At 40.9% G+C, this 26,602-nt stretch overlaps 2 protein-coding genes across 2 annotated transcripts in view; one reads left to right on the top strand and one right to left on the bottom strand.

Annotated features, from left to right (window-relative positions):
- LOC308482517 (uncharacterized protein) overlaps positions 1–26,602 on the bottom strand; it is a 115,583-nt gene that overhangs the window by 14,857 nt on the left and 74,124 nt on the right. The window lies entirely within an intron of this gene.
- Positions 1–26,602, top strand: part of KIAA0319L (KIAA0319 like) — a 63,954-nt gene that overhangs the window by 22,792 nt on the left and 14,560 nt on the right. Inside the window, exons 4-13 of the mRNA XM_081015642.1 lie at positions 7,243–7,516; positions 10,536–10,637; positions 12,250–12,347; positions 12,875–12,962; positions 15,870–15,962; positions 16,969–17,101; positions 20,412–20,640; positions 22,593–22,716; positions 25,032–25,164; positions 26,127–26,275. Coding sequence (XP_080871768.1) covers positions 7,243–7,516; positions 10,536–10,637; positions 12,250–12,347; positions 12,875–12,962; positions 15,870–15,962; positions 16,969–17,101; positions 20,412–20,640; positions 22,593–22,716; positions 25,032–25,164; positions 26,127–26,275 — 1,423 coding nt within the window. The remainder of the gene's footprint in view (positions 1–7,242; positions 7,517–10,535; positions 10,638–12,249; positions 12,348–12,874; positions 12,963–15,869; positions 15,963–16,968; positions 17,102–20,411; positions 20,641–22,592; positions 22,717–25,031; positions 25,165–26,126; positions 26,276–26,602) is intronic.

The following is a 26,602-nucleotide window of genomic DNA, read 5'->3' as shown; positions in this document are numbered from 1 at the left end:
TGAACAGGAAATACGCAGACTCTGATTCACAAAGCCTGCTCCCTTTTAAGGTGGAACGGAAATATCCTAACATTTACTTCAGTTTTAAGTAAAATTTATGAAACTTTAGATAAATTAAGTAAACAAGTTACTGAAGCGACAAATAAAATTGACCAGAACACTATAAGCATTAACAATTTGGGGCAGAAGGTAAACTCCAATACAGAATCTATTGAAAAATTGCTGCAAGAATCTGCATTAAATCAAAAGACAGCTGAGGAAGCAAAAGAAAAAGCAGTGGCTGCAGAGGAAAAGATAATACTGATATGTAAACAGCTCGGAGACCACCAGTCACAGCTTGGGGCCCATCAGTCACTTTTGTCTATGATTGAATTGAAGGAGAAGCAGACCAATCTGAGGATTAGGGCGGTACCTGAACTTGAGAAAGGCAGCCTAAGTGATTTTCTAACACAGGAATTTGCAGACTTTTGGAAACTGGATGATAAGCAAGACTTTAAGATAGTAAATGCTTTCAGACTTGGAAGAGGAGGGAGAAAGAACAGGGTGAGAGACTGTTTGATCACCCTTCGATCAAAAGAGGAGAGAGATAAAATATTGAGTCTGCACTATCAGAATACTTTAAAAATACATGAATCAAGAGTGGAGATATTTAAGGATATTCCGAAACATCTTTTGGACCTTAGGTCTAACTACGGAGATTTGGTGGCCCTGTTGAAAGGTAATAGAACCATCTTTAGGTGGGAATTCCCCCAAGGCCTTTCTTTTACCTTTAAAGGTAAAAAGTTTAAAATAAGATCAGTGGAGGATAAAGAAAAATTTCTGAGAGATCACGAAGAAGACCTGCAAAAAGGAGTGGAAGAAGAGCCAAGAGCCCTAAGACCAGGAACATTAGACAAAGTATCACTACCTTCGGGATTGGACAAGTTAGAGAAAGTGATACCACCGTCAGAACAAGAGGATTTATTGGGAGCACTTGGAGGAAAAATAAATTAAATACACCATGTCTCTGCAACTATTAAGCTGGAACATTCACGGACTTAACTCCCCAGAGAAAAGGAAGAAAGTCTTTTATTTATTGAAAAAGGAACAATTGGACTTGATTTGCTTACAGGAAACACATGTGATAAGGCTACACAGGAAAATATTGATTAATAAGAGACTGGGCCAAGAGTTTATCTCATCGGACAAGGTTAAAAAGCGAGGAGTAGTTATTTATGCAAAAGAGAGCCTATCACTGAAATTTGTTTTTAAAGATGACCAAGGAAGATTTGTAGCAATTGAAATTCAAACACAAGGAGAAAAATTTCTGATAGTAGGAGTATATGCACCGAATGAGGGGAAATCTGAATTTTATAAGAAGTTGCATGAGATTTTGCTGGACTATATGGACTACAACATTATTTTGATGGGAGATATGAATGGAGTGGTATCCACAAACATGGATAAGTCGCAGAGACAGGTAGTTGGTAGACTACCAAAAACTTTTTTTGAATTGACTGACAATATGGATTTGATTGACATTTGGAGAACTAGGAATCCCTTGGGTAGAGAGGGAACCTTCTTTTCTGAAGCCAAAAAGACGTGGACAGGAATTGACCAAATCTGGATAACTAGAGGACTGGCACCTAAGACTCGAAAAGTAGAGATCTGCCCTAAGACGTGCTCCGACCATAATGCCGTGAAAATGGAGATGAAATTAACACCAACCGGTTCCTTCAGATGGAGGATGAATGACACCTTGTTTAGAGATCAAGAGGTTATTAAGAAGGCCCAAAAAACTCTGAGAGATTATTTTGAGATAAATTTGAATACCACTGTGGAAAAAAGAGTAATCTGGGACGCAAGTAAAGCAGTTATGAGGGGGTTTCTGATTCAACAGAATTCATTAAAGAAGAGAGCTCAAAATGAGAAAAAAGAGAAAATTTTGGAAAAAATAAAAGAGGGCGAGAAGAAACTGAGAGTGAAGCCAAATTCACAAGAGATTCTGAGAGAAATAAAGTTACATCAAGTGCAATATATGAAGATGATGAATCAGGAAATCGAATGGAAAATTAAACAAATGAGACAAAGGACTTTTGAATCAGCTAATAAATGTGGGAAACTGCTAGCTTGGCAGATGAAAAAAAGACGAAAGCTTAATACCATTGCTAATTTGGAAGTGGATGGAAAGAACATCCAGAATCCAGTGGAAATTAGAAAATGTTTCCAGAGGTATTTTAAACAGTTATATACACAAGGGCCTCAGAAAGAGTTTGATATAGACCAATTTTTGAAAACAAATGGATTACAAAAAATCTCTCAAGAAAATAAGATAATGCTGAACTATAAAATTACGGAACAGGAGGTAGAAGGTGCCATTCAGAACATGCAGTTGGGAAAATCTCCAGGGCCGGACGGTTTAACCTCAAAATACTATAGAACTTTGAAGGATTGGATAACTCAACCACTAAAGGAGGTTTGCAATGAAATTTTGGAGGGGGAAAAAGCACCAGAGTCGTGGAAAGAAGCATATATCACACTTATACCGAAAACTGAGTCTGAAAAGACACAACTTAAGAACTACCGACCCATACCCCTGTTAAATGTGGATTACAAAATATTTGCTGACATTTTGGCCAAAAGGCTAAAAAAAGTATTAGTGGAAGAGATACACAAGGACCAAGCTGGCTTTCTCCCAGGCAGACACGAGGAATATAATTAACATTTTGGAAAAGTTGCAAGTGGACATTAACACCAAAGCAGTTTTAATTTTTGTAGATGCCGAGAAAGCCTTTGATAATATTTCTTGGAGCTTTATGAAGAAAAATCTCCAGGGGATGGGGGTCGGTCAAGGGTTTGAAAATGGTATAAGTGCAATTTATTCAGAACAAAAGGCTAAACTAATAGTTAATAATGTGGTGACAGAGGAATTCAAGATAGAGAAAGGGACACGACAAGGCTGCCCAATTTCCCCATTGCTTTTTATTTCGGTCCTGGAGGTCTTGTTAAATATGATCAGAAGGGACCATCTGATCAAGGGTATAAAAGTCGGAGCTAAACAATACAAACTGAAAGCTTTTGCAGATGATTTAGGTCTGACTTTACAGGAGCCAGAATCTAGTACTAAAAGAGTATTAGAACTGATCCAAGAATTTGGTTATGTGGCAGGATTTAAGTTGAACAAGTTAAAAACTAAAGTCCTTGAGAAGAACTTAACACTGATTGAGAAAGAGAGGTTTCAGAATGAGACAGGTTTAACAGTGGTTAAGAAGGTGAAATACTTGGGGATTAATATGACAGCTAAAAATGGGAACTTATTTAAAGACAATTATGAAAAATGTTGGTCGGAAGTGAAAAAGGATTTAGAAATATGGTCAAATTTGAAGCTTTCCTTGTTGGGTCGAATTGCTGCTATAAAGATGAATGTATTGCCAAGAATGCTGTTTTTGTTTCAATCACTACAAATTCTGGACAAAATGGATTGTTTCAAGAGGTGGCAGAGAGATATTTCTAGATTTGTCTGGCAGGGCAAGAAGCCCAGAATAAAACTTAAAATATTAACTGATGCAAAGGAACGAGGGGGATTTGCCCTGCCAGACTTTAAACTTTATTATGAATCAGCAGCATTCTGCAGGCTGAAAGATTGGCTGCTTCTTGAGAACACAGACATTTTGGATCTAGAAGGTTTCAATAATGTTTTTGGGTGGCATGCATACTTATGGTACGACAAGGTTAAAGCACATAAAGCATTTAAAAACCATATTGTCAGAAAAGCATTGTTTAATGTCTGGACAAGATATAAAGACTTACTTGAAAACAAAACCCCAAGGTGGTTGTCACCGATGGAAGCAAAGGCCCTGAAAAAGCTCAATATGGAGGCCAAGTGGCCGAAATATTGGGAAATCTTGGAACAAGAAGGAGACAAATTGAAATTGCAGAGTTTTGAGAAACTAAAAGATAAAGTGCGAGGCTGGCTTCATTATTATCAAATAAGAGAGGCTTATAATTTAGATAAAAAAATTGGCTTCCAGGTGGAAAAATCAAAGTTGGAAACAGAACTGTTAGATCCTAAAACAAAGATACTTTCAAGAATGTATAACTTGCTGTTAAAATGGAACACTCAGGACGAGACGGTTAAATCTGCTATGATTAAATGGGCACAGGACGTAGGACATAACATTATGTTTGCTGACTGGGAACAGTTGTGGACCACAGGTATAAAATTTACGGCATGTAATGCTTTAAGAGAGAATATTATGAAAATGATATACAGGTGGTACATGACCCCAGTCAAGCTTGCAAAAATCTATCACTTGCCCGACAATAAATGTTGGAAATGTAAAGAAACTGAAGGTACATTCTTTCACCTTTGGTGGACGTGCCCAAGGATTAAGGCTTTCTGGGAGATGATTTATAATGAATTTAAAAAGGTACTTAAATACACTTTCTTGAAGAAACCAGAGGCCTTTCTCCTGGGCGTAGTCGGCCAATTGGTGCCAAAGAAGGATAGAACTTTCTTTATGTATGCAACAACAGCAGCAAGAATACTTATTGCAAAGTATTGGAAGACACAAGATTTACCCACCCTGGAAGAGTGGCAGATGAAGGTGATGGACTATATGGAATTGGCGGAAATGACTGGCAGAATCCGTGACAAGGGAGAAGAGTCGGTGGAAGAAGATTGGAAGAAATTTAAAGACTATTTGCAGAAATACTGTAAAATTAATGAATGTTAAAATGATGTTGGAATGGAAACAAGTGGTTTTGGTAATAAGGTTAATAAGAATATGCAAATATAGATTGTTATATGGATGAAAATATATAGTTATAATAGGTTAAGATATAGAGCAAAGATAAATGAAAGAGGGTAAGGATTTGCTGAAAGGATTTTGTAAACGGGAATACAAAAAGGGGAGGTGTGAGGAGGTCAAGGAAATAAGTAAATGAGCCTAAAGATATTGAAAAATTGATTTTTTCTTTTTTAATTTTTTTTTCTTCTCTCTTTTTCTTTTTTAGCCATCTGTTTTTTCTATTTTGTATTTTCCCTTTTCTCTTTTAGGTCCTTGGGTTTTTTTGGTATTATTCTTGTTACCTTTTTTCTTTTTCTGTTTATGTGTAATCCTCGGTTTAATTTTCTTAATTTTTTTAAACCTATGTTTATTGTAAAATCCTAATAAATATTTTATAAAAAAAAAAAGATTTGATGATTTCATCACATAGTTCACAATAGCAAATGAGAGTTCATTGCATATGAGGCTGCAATGTTGAAAGAACTTCTTTTCATATGCCTTCAAAGCAACTGGCTTTGTAGTTTTGCAACAATCAACAAGAGTTTCATTGAGAGCCATGGGTTAACATTAAATAAAGTTAGTGTACATTGTGATTTGGGGCACTTGGTCTCCGGGCTGTACACCTTCAGAATCTCATTTAACATTCCATACCAGAGAATAGCTTCTTGAGGAAACAAGGCTTGATCCAAAATGATATGAACATTACCAGCCTATCAAATTCATATACTAAACCAGATAACTAGTTCTGTCACCAGCATTTCATAATCCAGATTGACTCAGTCCAGTAGTCTCCAGTGGTCTCTCTCTCCATCTATGAATTGAATGTGTGTTTTGATCATCCCTTTAAATTCAGGTGGTACCACATCTTGAACAGAACATCACCGCAACCCAAAATTATTTCATAACTGGGGCCCTGAGCCCAGAGTTCAAATCCAGAGCTTTATGTGCTGGTACTCTCCTTCCCAAATTACATAACGTATATGATAACAGAAGTAATGAATTTCTCACCCTTAGCTTGACCTTTTAAGTATTGCCATTTGACTTTGTCACAAGAAAGTGTGCTGTGATTTTTTTGTTTGTTATGAAAATCAAGTCCAGGTTGTTGATATTTCTGTGTGCTGTGATTTAAATGTTCATCTTATGCTATACAAAGATCAACTGAGGAAAATATGTAGCATATACAGATAAGCCCAGTGAAAGCTGAAATGTCTGGTTCTGGCTGCCTCAGGCTACCCACCGGAATGAGGAGGGCCTGGGGAAGGAATTTTCTTATGAAAGAAAGGAAATTGTTTTCGTCTGTCCCCTTGTCTTGTTTACACTGGTCTGATTAGACTCTCACGGCACTCAAAAGTGGGAGTATTTTATAAGTGAGCAAAATGGGCTTGTCACCCAAGTCCTTGACCATAAAGCCAGAAATTCTGTTTGCACAATGTGCTCCTTTTGAACATCCAGTTCTCTCATGTGGCAGAGGCTGTTAGTTAATTTACTTCTGCATAACCCCATCTTTTTTTTGCCATTCAGGCCTATTATTATTATTTGCACCATTCACCAACAGGTTCCAAGGCAGGTTACAACAATTTAAAGCATACCTCTCAGGCATGCAAAGGCCAGGATAAAGTGTTAGCTGAAAACTGTATAGTGAAGGTGTGACATGCACCTCTGTAGGGAAGGAATTTTACAATTTAGAGCAGGGGTCAGCAACCTTTTTCAGCCATGGGCTGGTCCACAGTCCCTCAGACCATGTGGTGGGCTGGACTATATTTTTTGGGGGGAAATGAACGAGTTCCTATGCCCCACAAATAACACAGAGATGCATTTTAAATAAAAGGACACTTTCTACTCATGTAAAAACATGCTGATTCCCACGGGCCTTGGGTTGCCTACCCCTCATTTAAAGGAATATAAACTGAGTGGTTAATGTGCATAACGAGCCACTGTGCATATTCAAGTGTATATAATCATTCCATGAAGAAGGAATTATGCACATTTCCCAGTCGAGATACATAATCTGCAATAGGCCTTGGGAAATGTGCATATATTGACATAATTTTATACGTTCTCTAGTCAGGATACCTAACCTTCAGCAGGCCCCTGGGAGTGTGCATATCTCAATTGCATTTTGCACATTTTCCAGGCAGTATGCACTTCCTCCAGTCAGCATGCGGTCTCCAGAAACTTGATTTCCCCCCTCTCTTTCTTGTCCAGAAATGTGCAATTTGTGCACGTGTGCGCACCACCAGCTGTTTCTAGCCAAACATGTTTTTCTCAAGTGATATGACACATACATTAATAATGACTATTACTACTACAACTACTACTACATCTTCCCTACTCTTCCTCTGAATGGGGTGAAATTTCTGACTCAGTTGGGGAAATTTTCATGACTAGTGATGATAAGAGTTAAGTTGTAAATGTCATTTTGGATGTTGTGGTCAGTGAATGCTTTCTCACGTTCCTTTTTTGCTTTCACTAGGCCCCTGCTGGAGCCTCCACTTCAGAACCCTCTCTGGCAGCTGCATTCCCCAGTCCTGTTGCGAACGCTGAGAAAGTCGAGCCATCCAACAACACTTCTACCCAGCCTTTGTCGTTGGAGGATGCCATTCCAACTTCTGGCAGTCTTCATGGGAAGGGTATGGGGGAAACGCAGCTGGTTACTTCTGTTCCAACTGGCGCCCCTACCAATGATAGTAATCCTGTAGTTCCAACAAACCCTGCTGTGCAACCCAGCACTGCTGCCCCAACGCCAGGTAAGAGCAACTGTCGGCTGAGGAGATGTTTTAAGCCTGCCTTTAAATGCTACTGGCATAGTTCCACAATCTCAGCTCTTAATCTGACTGTTCATTTGCCAAATGTTTTGACAGAAGTTTTCTTCTAGTGCTTGTTTAAAACATCACATCTTGCTATCTTAGTTCGGAAGAGGAAAAAAAAACCTTTTGGGGATATTGTACAAGATCTAGGAACGTATCATTCTGGTTTTGCACTTTTCCACAGCTACTCTTTTGTGTTGTGCATCGCTTGATTAAGTGAAATAAACGTTTTACAGTGTTTGGCCTCGAATGATAAATAATTACAAAAAACTATATACAGCTGCCTTTCCTGGGACCCACCTCTAACTTCAACCTTCAGTTTGAGATCTTTTAATTTTTACATTTTACATCTCTGTTTTCTACATTTCCATTTTGATTTTGTCATTCCCCTTCTCTGGCAGCCTGGCTGGGACTTTCATACCAACAGCTGATGACTAAGCCCCCTGAAGCATCAATTTCAGATTTCTCCCTTCTGCACACCTGTGCTGTGCCTGGTTCTCCTCTTTTGCACCCAGTTTCTGTCAATCAGCAGCAAACAAAACAAAACTCATTTTTTTAAGAAAAGAAAAGAAAATGGTGGCTGCTGGTACCACTCAACTGTGCTCATCATTATAATAATTAGCATTTATATAACACATTTCAAGTATTCAAAGAACTTCACACTCATTTATCTCATGAACCTTTGTAACAGTCCTGTAAAGGAGGCCAGTCCTCTTCTCCTCAGGTGGAGTGTGTGTGACTGTGTGGCTTGCTTAAAGTCACCTAGTGGGTTTGTGGTTGAGGTAAGGTTATTTTGCAACTCTCAGTCTTGGCCCCCATGCTATACCTCTTCTCCAAGTATATTTTGAGGGAAGGGCTCATGCTTTGTATACAGAAGGCTCCAGGTTCCATCCCTTGTATCTCCAGGTAGGACTGGGGAAAAGCTCTTGTCTAAACACTAGAGAGCCACTGTCATGCAGTGTAGACCAGTGGTGGGGAACTGGTGGCCCTCCAGATGTTGTTGCACACCTGTTATTGGTCATGCTGGCAGGACTGATGGGAGCTGCAGTCCAACGTCTGAAGGGCCACAGAATCCCTAGCACTAGTTTGGGCAATACTGAGTTTGAGGGACTAGTGTTCTAACTCTATATATGGTCTATGGTCATATATGTTTTACTTCCCTCTCTGTTGTTTAAATACAGTGGTACCTCAGGTTACATATGCTTCAGGTTACATACACTTCAGGTTACAGACTACACTAACCCAGAAATAGTACCTCGGGTTAAGAACTTTGCTTCAGGACGAGAACAGAAATTGTGCTCCGGCGGCACGGCACAATTTCTGTGCTAAAGTGGTGCTTCAGGTTAAGAACAGTTTCAGGTTAAGAACAGATCTCCGGAATGAATTAAGTACTTAACCCAAGGTACCACTGTAGATACTTCTGAAGGTGTTCTACTGTTCCATATCCCCCCCCCCCTTATTCTGAAGCTAAAGTGCCATTTCATTTTTGTTGTATGTTTGTTGCAAGGGGGCAATGAAGGGCTGATCTGTTTGAGAAGAACTGGAGTGCTTTTAAAATTGAAACAAAGCATAAAGATCAATTTCAGTGATACCACCCCATATGCAAAGGTACAACAAGTACCAGAGAGTTAAATTTTATGGGAACTGCATACTTACTTGGACCTTAAAATGCTTCTCAGTTTCCAGCTCAGAATAGTGCAAATTCTTGCCATGTTTGCAAAAGGCTAAGCTTACAGTTGAATAAATAGAGGCTCTTGTCCCTCTCAGTTTGAGAAAGAGCAGCTAGATTGTCTCCTGAAACATATCTGATTCAGCTCTTCTCATCTCTACTGCACCTGGCTGACATCTCCCTTCAGTACAGAGCACAAAGTGCATGTTGAATTTTCCAGAAAGATAGCAAAGAGTTTAATTTCTGTATGATTCTGTTGGTTTGTATCTACTTTCAGTTTAAAATCTCAAATGGCATCTAAGTTTAAAGGATGGGATGTTATAGTTTAATAATTTGTAGCTTGTTATTTCTAAAGCTTTTTCAACTAAGGGCTTGTGGTGCACTTTAATTTTGAGACGTGGGATGATTTCTGCAAGCAATTTCTGTGCCCGGGGTTATTACGCACAGCTTGCTTCTCATCAAAAACATGCATTTCCGTATTCCAGGCTCCAGAATATTGAAAACTGCTGTAGTTAATTGAGAAGCATATGACTCATTCACACAATGGCCCCTTTTGGATGTAACAGGTTTAAAAGTGTTGGTTAGCATGGCATGCACAACAAGCAGCAGCAGCAACCCTTAAACTTAGTGTGGGTGAGGGAAGATTGGAAGCTTTTGCTTCTGGTTTAAAACAAACCAGAGTTTCTCATTGTATCCAAATGGGTTGGGGTGGAGGACTCTAGTTTGTTCAGACATGTCAGGATCAAGCCATACTTTAAACAAACCAGTTTAGACATAATCAGTGCTTTTTTCTGGGGGGACGCAGGGGGATGCATACCCCTAAACATTTTGTGAATCTAAGTTTGGCTTCATTGAGGGGCAGTATTTCAATATGAGTAGGAAAATGAGAGTACCCCTAACCTTTTTTTTTTTTTTTTTTTAAAGAAAAAAGCACTGGACATAATGAGAATCTCTGGTTAGTTCAGAATGGAAGGTGGATGCTTTTGATCTCCTCCTTACAGTCGTGCCTTGCTGCATCTTTTTAAAATGAATACATACTTCTCAACGTGTTCTACTCTCTCATGCTTTCCCCTTCTTTTTGAAGTGACAATGTCATATCCTTTTTGTATAACAAAATGGCTGTTGCAAGGAGGAAATGAAGGGCTGGCCTACATGCAAAGTTCAACCATGAGTTACCATCACATCCAAACTGAGCCAATACTTCTTCCATAAGCATCTGGGTATATGAATGGAAAATGTAACATGTGAAATGGCCTTGTCTTTTAATTTTTAATTCTCTCTCTCTTACAGTTATTAAGAAACTGGCAGTTTCTGCTGGAGACAGTGTTGAAGTGACACTGCCAAAGAATGAAGTGGAGCTGAATGCATACGTCTTGCCTCCACCCCCTAAAGGTAGATCCAAGGGGGCTATGGCACATAGTACATGGTAGCAAACCTGAGTTTGCCACCTTGTTAGTTTTGCTGGAAGAGATGCATGCTCCTTTAATGACAGCTCAATATAGGCGATGAAGCTGGAAACGCTCAGTCAAACCTGCTTGGTAATCAACAGGTAAAGCCTGTCCACATGAGCATGGCAGGAAGAAGTTCATCTGGGCTAACTCCAAGATACACTGGCCAGTTCTGAGCCAGTTGTGTGTACACAGCCTCCACACACTGAATTCCACTTTGAACAGCTTTTGATATACCCTGAGAGTGCAAATATTTGCAAGAGTTCAGGGGAGGCTCTTTCCTGAGCAGAGATGGTTGCTTAGATGGGCATAGAACTGACTCAACTGTATATATTTTGGGTGCCAACTGCTACCATTTGTGAGAGGGATTAAAGCACATGCCAAATTAAGTTTTCACAATTAAGGTGGAATAAGTGCTCTGTTGCCCTAGAGTAACAAATCCACTTTTTAAAAAAGTTTTGCAGTTAAGTAAGTGCAAAATACACTGAAAAGTGTGGGATGAATGAATTATTAATGGGAAGATGTGTAAACTCCCCAAAAGCAAATCAAAATGAATACAGGATGAATGGTCATTTTCATATAACTATCCTGTAAACAAATCAGAGTACATGCTCAACAGTCATAGTCTAACTACCATGTTATCTTTGTAGAAGTAAATCAGGAGTAATGCTACATAAACAGGTCATCTGGAAGGGCTCTATAAATACTGTTATATATATTTGGTGTTAATTTCATTTTATTTAAAAATAAATTTCCTTGCCAATAGAAATATAGATGGTCAGTTGGAATAAGCAACAATTTCCAGCCCGCTAAAGAAGCATGTTATGTTGGTGGAAGTGTGCAGTGGTGAAGCTGCATGCTCCGCTACCGGGGGTGGAGAGCAGTCGGGGGTGTGGTGCCCATCCTGGGGGCGTGGCACACATTCTGGGGGCATGGCACGCTGCCTGTGGGGGCATGGCGCTCGACATGCGCAGGGGGTGCAGCGCATGTCCGGGGGGGCGCCGCAATGGCACCCTACCAGAATAGTGGTGCCGGGGGCGGTCCGCACCCCCGTTCCTCTGCCAGTGGAAGTGTGCGTTTTATTTTGCAGTATTTGATACATGGCTTACACTGCAAGGTTTTTTTGGATGGGATGTTTTAAGTGTATAGTCTCCCTCCTTTAATTCTGGTGCAGTTAATTAGATTTCATATAGCAAGATATTCTTATATTTTACTTTCCCACTCTGCAGTGATGGGAATGGACATTCTTTCCCAAGATTTAGTATGACATATTCTGGCCATAATCAGTATGAAAATATTTCATTTTTTGTTTTTCAAATCTCAGCTTATATGAGTATTCCTTTCTATTGCATCAGTTTCACTCCCAATATGTGCTGGACCACCACATGTGGATATAACACAATTTAGTATTCTGAAGTGACATTAGTTTGAATCTTCAATATAAGGCTTAAGCTTCTGAGCTGCTTTGATCTTCTCATTCAGTTTATTTTGATAGTGGGCTCTTCTAACCTCTGGTTTGTTTGTTTGTTTGTTTGTTTGTTTGTTTGTTTGTTTAGGGACTAGCTACTCCTATGACTGGAGGCTGATCACACACCCCACTGATTATAGTGGAGAGATGGAAGGACAGCACTCACAGATTCTCAAGTTATCCAAGGTGAATCTCTTGCTTTTTGGCAACTCTTAAATCTAAAATCTCAGTTGTAGGCTTTTGCACTGTCATGTTGCAAGGTTAGGGGAAGCAAATGTTACAGTGTGTAACATATATATGTACTGAAGCTGCTTTATGCTGTCAGACCATCGGCCCATCTAACTACATATTGTCTGACTCTGAGTGGTTCTCTGGGGTGTCAGGTACAATGAAACTGTTAGAGGCTTTGAGTTCACATCCTCTCCTTGCTTTTGTCGCGTTGCTGAGTCCACAGTAGACAAAAAAAATAAAATATCCCCACTTTCCCCTGAGCACAAGGCCAAGGTAATGCAGGATGTTAGGGTCCAAATAGAGAAGGGGTTTATTCTCATCTGAGCAGATGGCATCAATGGCTCATGTCTCTCATAATTCAGTATATGTTAGTTGCTTACTATGAGGTACTAACATCATTGTGGTGGTCTAATGTAGGGGTGGGGGCAGGTAGACACAGCCTTACCCCCTGTCTAATGTGCCCTGTTCATTTTCTTTGCTAGCTCACAGTTGGCCTGTACGAATTCAATGTGATAGTAGATGGTGATAATGCTCACGGAGAAGGAATGGTGAATGTGACAGTTAAACCAGGTATGCTTAGCAGGTACATTTATCAGATTGTAGGTTATATATTTCCTTTTTTTAAAAGCAATCTCCACAAAAGCTTGAAATGCAAGACAGCTGGGGTGTGTGTGTGTGTGTGTGTGTGTGTGTGTGTGTGTTAAGGAAAATGACTGCAAGTTCTCCAGGGAGAAATTTTGGCTAAATTTGCAGTGGGAGGGAGGCGTTGGGTGAAACATAATGTGAAAAATCATTCACTAACTTTTGCCTTCTTCTTTGTCTTGTTTTATGGTGGGTGGCAGCATCAGGAGTGCTCTTCTTAGTGGCTGCCATTTTCTTTCCTGTTTGGCATAGCTTTGTGATTAATTCACACTTCCCAAAACAAATTGTGAGCCAAAATGAGGCCAAATTGTGAGCCAGAATTTGCTCCAAATTTGGATGCTACTACTACAACCAAGGCTGGACATGGCTAATACTTTTTGGAAGATCATAGGATAGAAGCATTGTTCATTTGCCCTTATGTACCCATTTGGTCCTGTCCCCTCCCTGCACTGTACTGTTATCTCTGGCTATACAGGTTTTTCTTTTATTTCAGTGCACTTAAGACTGCAAAACCAGGGAACTGTGAGAGCAGGATGTTTGTGCACAGGAGTCCACAAATGTCTGACTCGGTGGAGGCTAGTCCATTAGGGCAAGTGTGGCACTGTCCCACCAACCTCTGCCTGGTTCAGTCCAGGGCCACCATGTCTGCTTCTTATTTACAACCAGTCCTAGTGGCAGCAGTGGCAGTCAGCTTCCTTCTCCTTAGTCTCAATGTTTATTTGTTTCTTTTTCAAAAAATGAAGCAAAGCACTCGAAGCGATGCAATAGGGTAAAACATCCTAAATTACACAAGTCTCTCTCTCTCTCTCTCTCTCTCTCTCTCTCTCTCTCTCACACACACACACACACACACACACACACACACAAATCCAACTTCACCCCACTGAAAGATAAGCAGAAAGTTAATATCTAAGGACCAGGGTGAAAAAAATGCTTTTGCCTGGTGCCTAAAATAACTAGAGGTGGTGCCAGGAGTGGGTGGTTGTTCCTACCCGTTAAAGGCTGTTGAATGGCTTATACTCCAAATTCACATCTTCCTATCCTTCACCTAGGAAACATTGGGTACAACAGGTGTGTGGGTGTTTATTGTCAGCAAATCTAGAAACTTGGTGTTTGTCACTTGGCCATTTTCCCATTAATGCCAGGGTTGCCTCTCTGCCTGCCAGTTTGCAATTTCCACCAGACAATGAAGTCGCTGCTCACCACTGCCTCTGCTATCAGTGCTTACCTGATATGTTAGAGGAGCTGCTTGAATTGACTCAAAAGCCAGGCTTTTCTCTATGGTAACCAAATTCACTATAACAGCAATAGTATTGACCTGGAGTTTTTGGATTGGTAGGGGAGGGCACCTAGATTTCTCCCCCTCTATCCCAAGTAATGGTTTGTGTTGCAAACACTGCAGGGTGGGTAACCTATTCCTTTCCAGATATTGTTAGACTACACTCCCCATCACTCCAGACCATTGGCCATGCTGGCTGGGACTGCTAGGAGCTGGAGTTGAACGATGTCAGGAGAAATGCAGGTTAGCCTCCCCTGCTGTGTGTCTTAGAGGGAGTTTGACTGAATTCAGTCTGGGTGCTTTCCCCTCCCAACAGATGAACAGTGCTATGATAGCATAGCCCAAGCCAAATGCTGCAAACATAGCAGGAGGCCTTGATCGTTAAGAACCATTGATCTAGTCTTCAATTGGTGGGTCGGGATCCATTAGTGGGTTGTGGCCTGACCCAAGGTGGGTCACAATAGGAGCACTACCACCATGCAAATGAAAGATTAAAAAATGAGTCTTCCAATGCATGTTTGAGTTAAAAGCAGGTCCTGTGTCTGAAATGGTTGAAGATATTTGATCTAGTAGAATAGTAGACCAAATAGGATTAGCAGCCAGGTGCTGCTGCTCCCCTTCCCTCCCAGGGAGTGGTAGGAATACCTTTACCAACACGGTTTCCTTCAGAATGTCACAATGGCATATAAACAAAGATAATTGATGAGAATGGCCATCCAAGTAAAAGAGCCTGTATTTCACCAGCCATAGATCTCCTCTTGGATCTCCTTTGTCCATGAAAAGGGAGGAAGTAGGCCTAATGGCTTCTAATAGCCAGTGGTTGACTTCTAGAATGGAAAGTACCAAGATTCAGGTCTCTGCTGACTAAGAAACTCCTCTTCTTCCTCATTCTGGTTTTGTGAGAGCTGGTTTTGATTCCTCAGTGGCAAGAAAGGCAAACTATGTATTACTATTCTTGGCATAGTTATTCCTCCAAATACCACTAGGTGCTGCTAGCAGGGCTTGATATGTTCCAAGGTTCCTCAGAACTCTGTACTTTAGCAGTAGAGGGAAGGCAGTGACTTCTATTGATCGTGTGGAAAGTGCCACTTCCTGTAAGCACTCAAAGCGCTTTACCGGCTGTATATCTGTGATCCTTACAACAATCCTGTAAAATAGGTTAGTAGTATTATTTCCATATTGCAACAGGAAAGTTGAGGCTCAGTGAGCTCACTTGCCTAAAGTGACCTAGGGAGTCCTATTTCTAAGGCAAGTTTTAACCGCAAGTTCAATAATATATTAATATGTACAATTTATGTAGCTGTTTGCTTTTGCAAGTGTTCAAAGTGCTTCTTGTTTATTGTTTTATCCCATGTTGCAAATTGAAAAGGGGGGGGGTAGTTGCTGAAGTTGGGAGAGGCCATCTTTCCTTAAGGCCATTTAGTGAGTTCATGGCAGAGGTGAGGTTTGAGCCCTGGACTTCCTGATTCACAGCTCCATCTCTTAGCTACAATGCTGCAGTTGACTAGGATGGAAACTTTCTATGGTGGCTGTAATAGTTCTGTTTTTCATCGCAGAGCCTCGAGTGAATCAGCCCCCTGTGGCCATTGTGTTACCCCAGTTCCTGGAGATCTCACTACCAACTACCTCAACAGTCATTGATGGCAGCCGTAAGTACCTACTAAAACTAGTGCAATCTATTCCTGCAAGCCTCAGATAAAAGTCATGGAGGAGACCAAGTGAGACTGTCTATTAAGGAATGGGATTCTAGAGGAATGTGGCTGATGTATCATTAGGATCAGTTCAAATCATGCACTGGCTGTGGGCACATCTACATGTACATTTGTAGCTACTGGTCTTCACTGCCAAATGCATTAGTTAAACTAGGGCAGCCTCAACTCAGTACAAGGAAAACATCTGCCCACTGGACTTGTTTAAACATATGAAGCTGCTCCGCACAGAATCAGCCTTCTGGTCCCTTTAGCTCAGGGCTGGGGTATCTTTTTCAGCTCAAGATCTGCATTCCCTTCTGATAACCTTCTGGGGGCCACATGCCAGGGGTGGGCAGAGCTAGAGGCAAAAATAAGCAGAGCAATAGACATGTGTTTTTCCTTTGTACAGTTGGCTAGTGCCCCCCCCCTTTCTCCAGGCCAGCAAGAAGCAGTTTTAGAGTTCAGTGACACATTCTAGCAGAGCAAACTCAAGGAGAGTGCAAAGCCACTCTAATGAGGGGGTGGCAAAGGAGGGGGCCAGATAGAGAGGCTTGGAAGGCCACGTTTGGCCCCCCCAGTGTGAGTTTTCCCATCCCTACTTTGGCTTATTCTTGTATTACTGATAGTGGCTCCCCAGAATCTCAGCCCTTCTACCTGAGACGTTTTTTGCTGAAGTGATGTGGGATAGACTCTGGGACCTTTACATTAATGGATTCTACCAGTGTGTTCATTCCTATTTTCATTCAGCAATCCCATTTCTGGGGACTATCATTCATATTTTAAATACTCTTTCTTTTATCACATGGCACATTAAGCATAGCTTCACAGTTTAAAAATAAAATTAACTCTTGTCCCTTGTGAAAGTTGCTATACTGGTAGTATGGCCTTAAGCTACTTTGTAAATAGATTTAAATTCCTCCTGAACTTACTGGGAATGTGGCTTTATCTGTTTTCATTGAATCAGACAGTACTGATGATGACAAAATAGTCAGTTATCACTGGGAAGAATTGAAGGGGCCTCTACGGGAGGAGAAGGTATCGGCAGACACTGCGATTCTGAAACTGACCAATCTGGTGCCAGGAAATTACACGTTCAGGTAAGACAAAGAACCTGGGATCATACCTCTGGTTTGGATTTTCTAGATCTAAAGCATAAGATAGATGACACAAACCTTGGTATGTTAAACAGCTAGATAACCCTTTGTTCACGTGAGCCAAGGAAAACAATGTATCAGCTAACAATTTACAAAACAAACCAGCAACAACTTTTTGCTACCTAGTCACATTTTATAGTTTCCCTGACCGTGGAGGTTGAGGTTATTGCTATATTCATAAAATTGTAATCTCCCAATTTAAACTGTTATGTGTGACTAGACAGCTAATGTGAATTGGGGGGGGAGATAGTGGAAGGAATGCATGTGCCATAGAGCAGAGCTTATTTTGCCCCCAGCTCTAAACCATTTTTTTCACCCTCTCTCATTATAAAAATAGGATCTGGCATATAACTATTGAATATGTCCCTGTGATTTTAGTCGGGGATAAAAGGTTCAGGAATAAATTGATTATTCTAAGGCCCATCTGAAAATGAATATATTGGGTAAGGATATCTTTAGATGAGTTTCCTTTATAAAAGGTTCAAGGTAGCTCAAGAAGAGTTCTCCTGTAATAATTCAATTTTCTTTTGGTTTAGTGTAGCCGACCTCAGCTTTATAGTTATGGAATGAGGGTGATTCTGTGTGTGTCTGCCATTTGCTTCATAGTTGAAATATTCAGTAGGTTGAAAAATGAAATTGTATTTGCTAAGCCTAGCAAAAAAATCGTTTTTAGTATACTCCATGGTTAAACTGTGTGTCTCAGCTTTGTGTTCTCTCCCTGGGAATTGGGGAGCCAGTAAAGTGCTTCATCCTCATTCAGACAAGTTTTTTGGGTACCCAGAGAGTAAATTGTGGTTGAGTTGGTCCTTCCCAATCCCCCTGCTGCCACACTAGCCAGACCTAAGCTGTGGTTTGGCTTAGTGTTATGTGTGAATCTGAGCTTGCGTTTTGCCTTCTCAAAACAAATCACAAGTGGTCAGCCTTGGTTACTGCTTGTGTTTCGGTTGGGAGCAAGACAAGCCCAAGAGCTCAGGTGTGCATGTAATGCTCATCCAAACCATGGCTTATCCCTGGGTTGTGTAGCAGCAGGAAGACCTGGAGAAGGGAAAAGCAGCTGCGAGTTTCCTTCTGGGTATCCACACACCTGCTTGTTCTTTCTAAGCCAGTGTGGCTTAGCATTATGTGTGAACTGGGTTCTTTCCTCCTCTAAAGGTCTGTTTCCTCGGTTTCTTTACCAATGATTTTAAATAATTAATGACTTGCACAGCCCCTATTACAAGCCTGTTTTTAAGAAGGGGAAGAAGTTGGGAGTGTGCTGTACAGCAAATGATCCAAATTCTGGTTGTAAAGATTTTTGTGCTTTTACTTGTGAAGTCTGCACATGCATTTGATTATCTCAGTTGCTAAGCTCTCTCTCTCTCGCTCTCTTAATCCTTAGGAAGAGAGTTTTGTTAATGCATTTAGAGAGTCTTTTAAACAGATATTTTGGCTTCAACAGTGAATACCAGCTTTTAAATTGGTTTAATTGCAAGCAGGACTGTGGGTAGCCTCATTCTATTATTTTTTATGTTTTTCCAGCTTGCAGGTCCTATGTGGGTGACATTCGATGAGAGCAATTACAGAACCCACTAGCATATAATATGAAATTGTCTGAACTGTAAATTATGTGTTTCCCTCCTGTCCACACAGCCCCAGCAAATTATGACAGGCTATTCATGCATATTGACCTTATCAGCAGTAATGAGGCCAGGAGAGATACACATATGAAGTTGTCAGACTGTTGGTCCATCTAGCACTGCACTGCATACTTTGACCTGAGATCCTTTTAACTGCAGAGCTTGATGGTCATCCTGATTGGGACCCATTAGACACAAAGCATGGGCTCTGCTACTAACCTATGGCCCTTATAAAGAGAGCTTCTGGATGAGGGGCTTTAGTGTTACCATTGCTGCTTCAGTTCCAAGCCTTTTCCTTGCCATGTGGCTCCAACCTCCCCTTTCCCCCATCTGTAAATGGAAATAAATGACAGAGAGACTCTGTGGAAATGTTTGTCACACAGTTGGCTAATTAACAGTGCTTTCCCAAGGAGCACTTAATACTTTACTGTAGGGCCACTTCTCATACAGTATGTTAGAGCTAAACAAAAGGAAGTACAGAGAAAACAACTTGGCCTGTGTAACTCATTGCCACAGGATGTTGTGATGATATCCATTAGCATACATGGTTTTTTAAACAAGGATTCAGTTGATTCATTAAATAGGAGCTACTAAATGTGAGTGGCAGAAGACTGACATGACTTTTCAGAGGCAGAATACTTCCCACAGTCAGACTTCAGCAATAATGGGATAGATACAGCCATTCTTTGTTTTTGTGAACTTGCCTAAAGCACACTAGGCAGACAAAACGCAGTTTACTGGTCAGAGCCAGTTCTCTTATTTGTTTAGCCATTGCCTAAGAGAAAGCTGGTTACACTCATCACTTGATCCCTGGCACATGTGAATGGGTTGCCTCAGATATAAACCACACATATAACTTTCAGTTTACCTGCTTTTCAATGGAATGAATTCATAATTTCAGCCACTAGTTATCCTGTGTAGAGAAATTTTATTATGTCATGTGTGATTTTGCCTGAATAATTTCTCCATGTGAAAAGAGGCTCTTCAGAAAAGCTAAAAAATGATATGTCTAATCATTTTTTTAAAAAATACAGTATTTGGAAAAAAAGTACATTATTCTTACATGTGTAAAAACAATGCTCTGTCAAAAATAGGTTACTATTGGTGAATGAATTCTCAACTCGGCAAGAGTGAGAGAAGATTTTTAAAAATAAACTTTTTGGGTCTGTTTGACACAGCTTTCAGTTTATTTATTAAAGGTGATTTCTGTACCACTTTATAAAATAATATTTTAGGGTATATGGCAAAATAAAATACACAAACATTACAAAAATATACAATAAAACCATTATTATTTGTGAATAGACTTTGAGTCTGTAAATGTGTATCTGGCATTGTGATTTCTTTATTTTCTTGTTATAAATATGGATGTGTTTGAATATAGTTGCATGTTGTAAATTTGTTTAAAATAGCATCACATTTTGATATTTGCATGTTTCCCTCCTAGTTGTTCCAGGCATCTGTCTCCCCCCCACCCCGCCCCAAGTTTATACATATTCAGCTTAAACCATTACTTTTCTTCCCTTCCCTTTGGGGCCGGTGGGGGGAGAGTACTACTCATTCTCTGCCAGTGGCTTCCTTTGAGCTTTTCCCTTTCTGTACTGATCTTTGAATTCTCTTCCTTCCTTCCTCTTCAGCCTCACCGTGGTGGACTCGGATGGTGCCAGCAACTCCACCACTGCCAGCCTGACTGTGAACAAAGCTGTGGATTACCCACCCGTAGCGAATGCAGGCCCTAACCAAGTTATCACTCTGCCCCAAAACTCCATCACCCTCTATGGGAACCAGAGCACAGATGACCACGGCATTGTCAGCTATGAATGGTCCCTCAGCCCCAGCAGCAAAGGGAAAGTGGTAGAGATGCAGGTAAGATCTTGGGGCTCCGTCTTGAGAGGAGTCAACACACTTCAATAAACATTTCCTATTATGTTTAAGTTCATGTAAATCAATTTGTTCAATCACTGTAAACACCTCTGACCCAACAATTATTTATCTAATCAACATTTTAAAAATACAATGTGTGTGTTCAAACATTGCACACCTAGTAATTTTGTGAGAGCATGTCCCTTCTGTCATGTCTGGCGGCTAATTTTGTTGCTGAGCTTAGTTTGCTGTATGCGCTTTGGGTACATGCTCTTTCTATGTGTCATTTATTAAGTTCTGTTGGATTTCTAGTATTATCCTTCTAGCCCACAGCAGTCAGCCTGATGTATATCAAAAAGCCCACACACAGGACATGAGGGCAGTAGCACTCTCCCACCTCTTCCCCCCAGTATCTGATATTCAGGAGCATGCTGCCTTTGATCCTGGAGGTGTTATGTTGACATTGTGACTAGTAGTTCTTAGCATTTTTCTTGGTCAGTTCGTCTAATCCCCCTTTCCCAACCTGGCAGCCACAACTTGTGGCAGTGATTTCCCTATCTGTTGTGTAAAAATAAATAAATGCATTTATATAAAATTGCTTATATCACACTCTTCAAAGTAGCTTACAATAAAACAATATTCCTGATTCCTGCATTGCCGGGGGTTTGCCTAGTTGTCCCTCGGGGTCCCTTCCAACTCTACAATTCTATGAAGAAGAGTCAGTTTGGTGTAGTGGTTTGCATGTTGGACTAAGACCTGGGAGACTAGGGTTCAAATCCCCATTTGTCCAGCGTCATCTTGGGCCCATCACTGCCTCTCAGCCTAACCTACCTCACAGGGTTGTTGTGGGGATTAAACGAGGGGGAACCGACCACGTACACCACCTGCAGCTCCCTGGAGAAGAAGGTAGAGGAGAATTGCAATAAATAAATAAAGTATGCACAAAAGTGTGATTAAAAGTTGTAACTGCTTTCCTAAACCCAAGCAGTGAAGAAGCAATGCCAGTTTCCTGGCCTGGAGTTCCAGAGGCAAGAGGCTGCTGCAGAAAAGGCTGTTTTGCGTATTGGAACCTTAATAGCTGAGGGGACAGTGAAGAGCTCAATTCTTAGACAGGATTGTATGGTGGATAGTAGTCCTTCATTAGATGATCCTGGGCTCCAGTGTTACAAAAAAGGGAGGAAAAACTCCCTGTTCCAGGCATAGTAGCCAGCATGGTGCCTTCCAGATGTTGGTGGGCTACAATTCTCACTGGCCATGCTGACTAGGACTCATGGGAGTTGTAGTTCAGCATCATCGGGGGGGGGGCATGTTGGCTATCTATGCCCCTTACAGTCATACCTCGGGTTAAAGTTGCTTCAGGTTGAGCATTTTCGGGTTGTGCTCTGCGGTGACCCGGAAGTAACGGAATGCAGTACTTCTGGGTTTCGCCGCTTGTGCATGCGCAGACACTCAAAATGAGGTCATGCGCAGAAGCGGTGAATTGCGGCATGTGCAGATGTGGGTTGCGTTCACTTCAAGATGTGAACAGGGCTCCAGAACGGATTCCGTTCGCATCCAGAGGTACCACTGTATTGACTTTCTCCTGGTTCTGCATGACCTACACATCTCTTTCTTGTCCCATCTTTTGTTTTTTCAAAACCAAAAAAACCCCAAGCATCTAAAGGTAGATAAATTACTGGATGGTTCCAAGGCATAATTGGAAGGCACATATTGCAGCAACCTTGTGGAAGCCCACCACATCTGGGGCTGGTCAGTAGCTAGATAGGAGATGCCCCATGTATCCTCTAAATAATTTTATTTATTTCACAAAATGTATAAACCACTTGATTGTTTAAAAAACTCCACCTGAAACTGGTTTATATAACTTTGCAATGAGTGGTGCCTTTCTTAAGCCTCCTTTTATTTTCTTTCTTTGTGAATGAGGACTTAAATTCTTGGTATTTGTTGTTTCCAAGGGAGTGAGGACTTCAACTCTGCAGCTCTCTGCAATGCGTGAAGGTGACTACACCTACCTGCTGACGGTGACGGATTCTGCTGGCCACCAGTCCACTGCTGAGGTCACAGTGATTGTGCAACCCGGTACGCTTAATAAGGGTTTTTGTGTGTTAAACTCCCCCCATTAAATATGAGAAGCCTGTATTTGACATTAATATATTTGGGGCCAGGGTTAAGAGGGATGAAGAGATAGTGACTGCATACACAGACATTTAAAGCACATGACCCCCCCCCCCAAAAAAAATTATTCTGAGAACTGTAGTTTAGCCATCAAAGAGATATAGTTTCCAGACCCCTTAAGAAAACCCTTAACAAAGTTCCCAGGATTATTTGGGAGAAGTCATGTGCTTTAAATATATGGTGTATGTGCAACCAGTGTGTGGCGCTGATGGAGAGCAGCTGGTTTTCTCTTGAACCTAGGACAATCTGAAAATAAGCCAGCTGCTCTTCTAGACAGGCCATGATCCAGACAAAAGAACATATGTATAGGTACCATTGATTTCAACCATTGAGACCAGTGGGTACTCCAAAGCACGTAACTTTGGATCATTCCCTTTATTTATTTTTTGTAAAGCCTATTTTCCCCAAATAGCAGTGCCACCCACTCCCTTCAATTTCAAACACAGCTTGCTGTACAGCACAGATAATTGCTATTCAGGAAAAAGCAAAAAGTCAAAGGCTGTGCTGGACCAAGCAGAAAGCTAGTCTTGCAGTTTTCTGGATTGTATGCCCTTTGATTTGTGTGGTGCTATGAAAATGTCAGCCTGATTTCTGAGACCTGTGAGCTTCCATTTTGTGAAGAGACACAAACCTATTGTCAAACTGATCCAGAATGGAAGACACTGCAATTTTTAAGCTGGGGGAAATCTCTTGTGGTTAAGATCTCCACCGCCACATGTCTTAACTAGATTTCCTGCTTAATCAGATTTCTTAAACACTGTTTGAATCTGGCAGAGAGCATATAATTCTGTGGCCCACTCACCTTCTTTTAATCATTGACTATGCTGTTGCATATGCATTGGCCTTAGTGTGTGAGGAGTGTTAGGATGCTTCCAAGCAAGTGGTTGCTAGTAATACCTAATCCAGGTATGGGGAACCTTTGACCTTCCAGCTGCTCCTCAACAGCAACTCCCATCAGCCCCAGCAAGCATGCCCAGTGGCTAGGGTTGACAGAAGATTCCCCATGCCTGGCTTAATAATTGCTCTTCTATTGTTAGCTTTATATTTGACTTTCTTTAGTAATGTTTTATTTTGAAATCTTAAAGATAATGTTTTATTTTGAAATCTTAAAGATAATGTTTTATCTTCAACCACTTTGATTTTTTTTCCTTAAAAATATAAAGCGGTCTAGAAAGGAAATGAGGGAATAGATAAATAAGCTACAAACACAATTGTAATTGGATTCCTATAGTTTGTGAGCTGTGCATCTTCCACACTACTTGGTGTGATAAAGCCATGTAGATGGAGAAAGGACCATTTAGTTGAGCATGCAGGGTTGTTGTATTGTGTGGTTGGGGTTTGTTTGTTTTTTCATTTTTCTGCTAAGCCTTTCTTATTTAGGCTCTACTATGTCATTACTTTAATTTTTTTAAGGCTAAAAATTATCTTAATGCTAATTAAATGTGTTGGAGCAGGGACACTGCTAAAATGATGCTGACCACAATATTTTGAAGTTAATCTTGCACTAACATTCTTTTTCGTTAATGTGGATATAGATTGTTTTAGTGCAACTTAAAAAATAAACATGCTGATAAAATGACACTAACTGAAAAGCTAATAGTGAAGATTTAACGAAGTATGAACGCATGGCAATAGGTTTTCCAGCCTAATATGTTATTGCCAAAGTCAAAACCACACCACTTTAAAAAAAAACCCTGAAGGGTTTCATGTAGGCAGTCTATGCCTATAGAGATTTTGGTGCTGTTGTAATCTTGGTACACACACTGATTAGATTTCCTGAAGTCTGAAAAAAAGATAGGAAAAGTACGGGGGGAAACACAGGACAATAACAATATAATGACTATATCGTATATATGCCTCATAGAAAATGAGTGAACAAAGCATGGCATTTCCAGAGTACCCTTCTAGTGTGGGAACGTCCTTGGTTCTGTTTTACTGAGGGTTTATGAAGGGTTTGTAGTTCAGAGGTTAACACAGGTCCCAGGTTTAGTTCCCAATCTCTGTGATTAAAGGCTCTCAGGTAGAAGCTGGAGAATGCCCCTGCCTGACATCCTGCAGAGCTGTTTCCAATCAGCAGAGGTAACACTGGGCTAGATGGACTTGCTTCAAGGCTGCTTTGTATATTCATGTGAACTATGCTTGTCTGTCACCTTCCACATAAGCATCCAGTTCATTTCAAGAGTGCCTTCATATCTCTCTTTTTATGAACTTTTGCTCAGAAAACAATAAGCCTCCCAAGGCAGATGCTGGTCCAGACAAAGAACTAACTCTGCCTGTGGACAGCACCACTCTGGATGGCAGCAAGAGCTCAGATGATCAGAAGATTGCATCCTTCCTTTGGGAAAAAACACGGTACATTTCTCTGTCTCCCTCTTGCATACACATGACCTTGCACATGATAATGCAGAACTATGCTGTATCATACCCTAACATGCATAGTGCATGTAGAATCTTAAAAAACAAAACCAAACCACTATTATCCAGGCCAGCCTAACCCAGCAGGCAGTAGCTGTGCCTCCTTAGGATGGGAGAATTCAAGGGCTCCCAACTAATCAAATTGGGGCGGGGGGGGGGAGGAATTGTGCCTCCGCCTAGTTTTCCTATTTACACCTCATTTCCCCTGTATTCCATACAAGTGAATAGGGGGAAAGCTTTTTCATTCCATTCACTTGTATGGAATAGAGAAGAGGGGCTGTAATCAGGAACAGGAATGGAATAATCTCTCAATTTCAGTTTGCTCGTTTTCCCACGTTTCTTCAGCAAGTTGTGAAATTTTGTTTAAAAAAAAAATCCTCATGAAACTAAAGCTAAATCCTCAGTATTTTAGCATGAATTTCCCCCTTAAAAACCACATTTTTGCATACAGTTTTGCATTTTTGTATGTTACTTTCACTAATATATTGATTTTTATGCATACTGTCCTCTAATATTTGCATTTTTGTGAACATTCTTTGGTTTGAGAACTAGGTTGCAAAATTTGAATGTCTGCGGATTTTGATGGATGTCTGTGTTTCAGTTCTCATATTGTTTTGGAAAGTGTGAATTGGACAGATTTGGCATTACATGAGAACTGAATCAAATTTCTCCTCCAAACCTAGTCAGGAAAACCCCTGAAGAGAAAGCAGTACCCTATCCCTGTAATATACAACAAGATACAGGGAAGAATAAAAAATGCTTTGCCTACAGCACAAATTATCTTGGCCTAGCCCAGTGCACCTGGGAGCCTAGCATCTTCGCAGAGTGTTCAAAGAATATTCCTCTTCTGTGCAAAAGTTTGACATCTGCATGCTGATTCTTTTGGGGCTTTTTGCCAGGGGCCCAGATGGTGTGAAACTGGAAAATGCCAACAGCAGCATCGCCACAGTCACTGGGCTTGAGGTCGGGACGTACGAATTCACACTGACTGTCAAAGATGAGCGGAACTTGCAGAGCCAGAGCTCCGTTAACGTCATTGTCAAGGAAGGTGGGTAGCTGGAGGGAACACAGCCTTTGGCTAAGAAGGCTCCATGTAAGGAAGCTCTTCTATTCATTGCAATCCCTTGGTGATGAAACAGAAGGTAATATGGTCTGGGGTGATAAGCAGTGGTGGAGTAGGACGAGGGAGACATGGGCTGAAATTCCTTCTTGCGCCAGAAAGCTTACAGGGTGGTGATGGGTCAGTAACCATATCTCAGCCTTCCCCAACCTGTTACAACTCCCATCAGCCCCAAACAGCATGGCTCTGCTGGCTGGAGTGATGGGTTGCAGTCCAAAACATCTTGAGAGCAACATGTTGGCCAAGGCAGGGCTA

The sequence above is a fragment of the Podarcis pityusensis genome (assembly GCF_964106645.2).
Source record: "Podarcis pityusensis genome assembly, chromosome: 8".
NCBI classification, from domain to species: domain Eukaryota; kingdom Metazoa; phylum Chordata; class Lepidosauria; order Squamata; family Lacertidae; genus Podarcis; species Podarcis pityusensis.
Note: the sequence above shows the minus strand (reverse complement) of the source record. Positions and strands in the feature narration are given on the sequence as shown.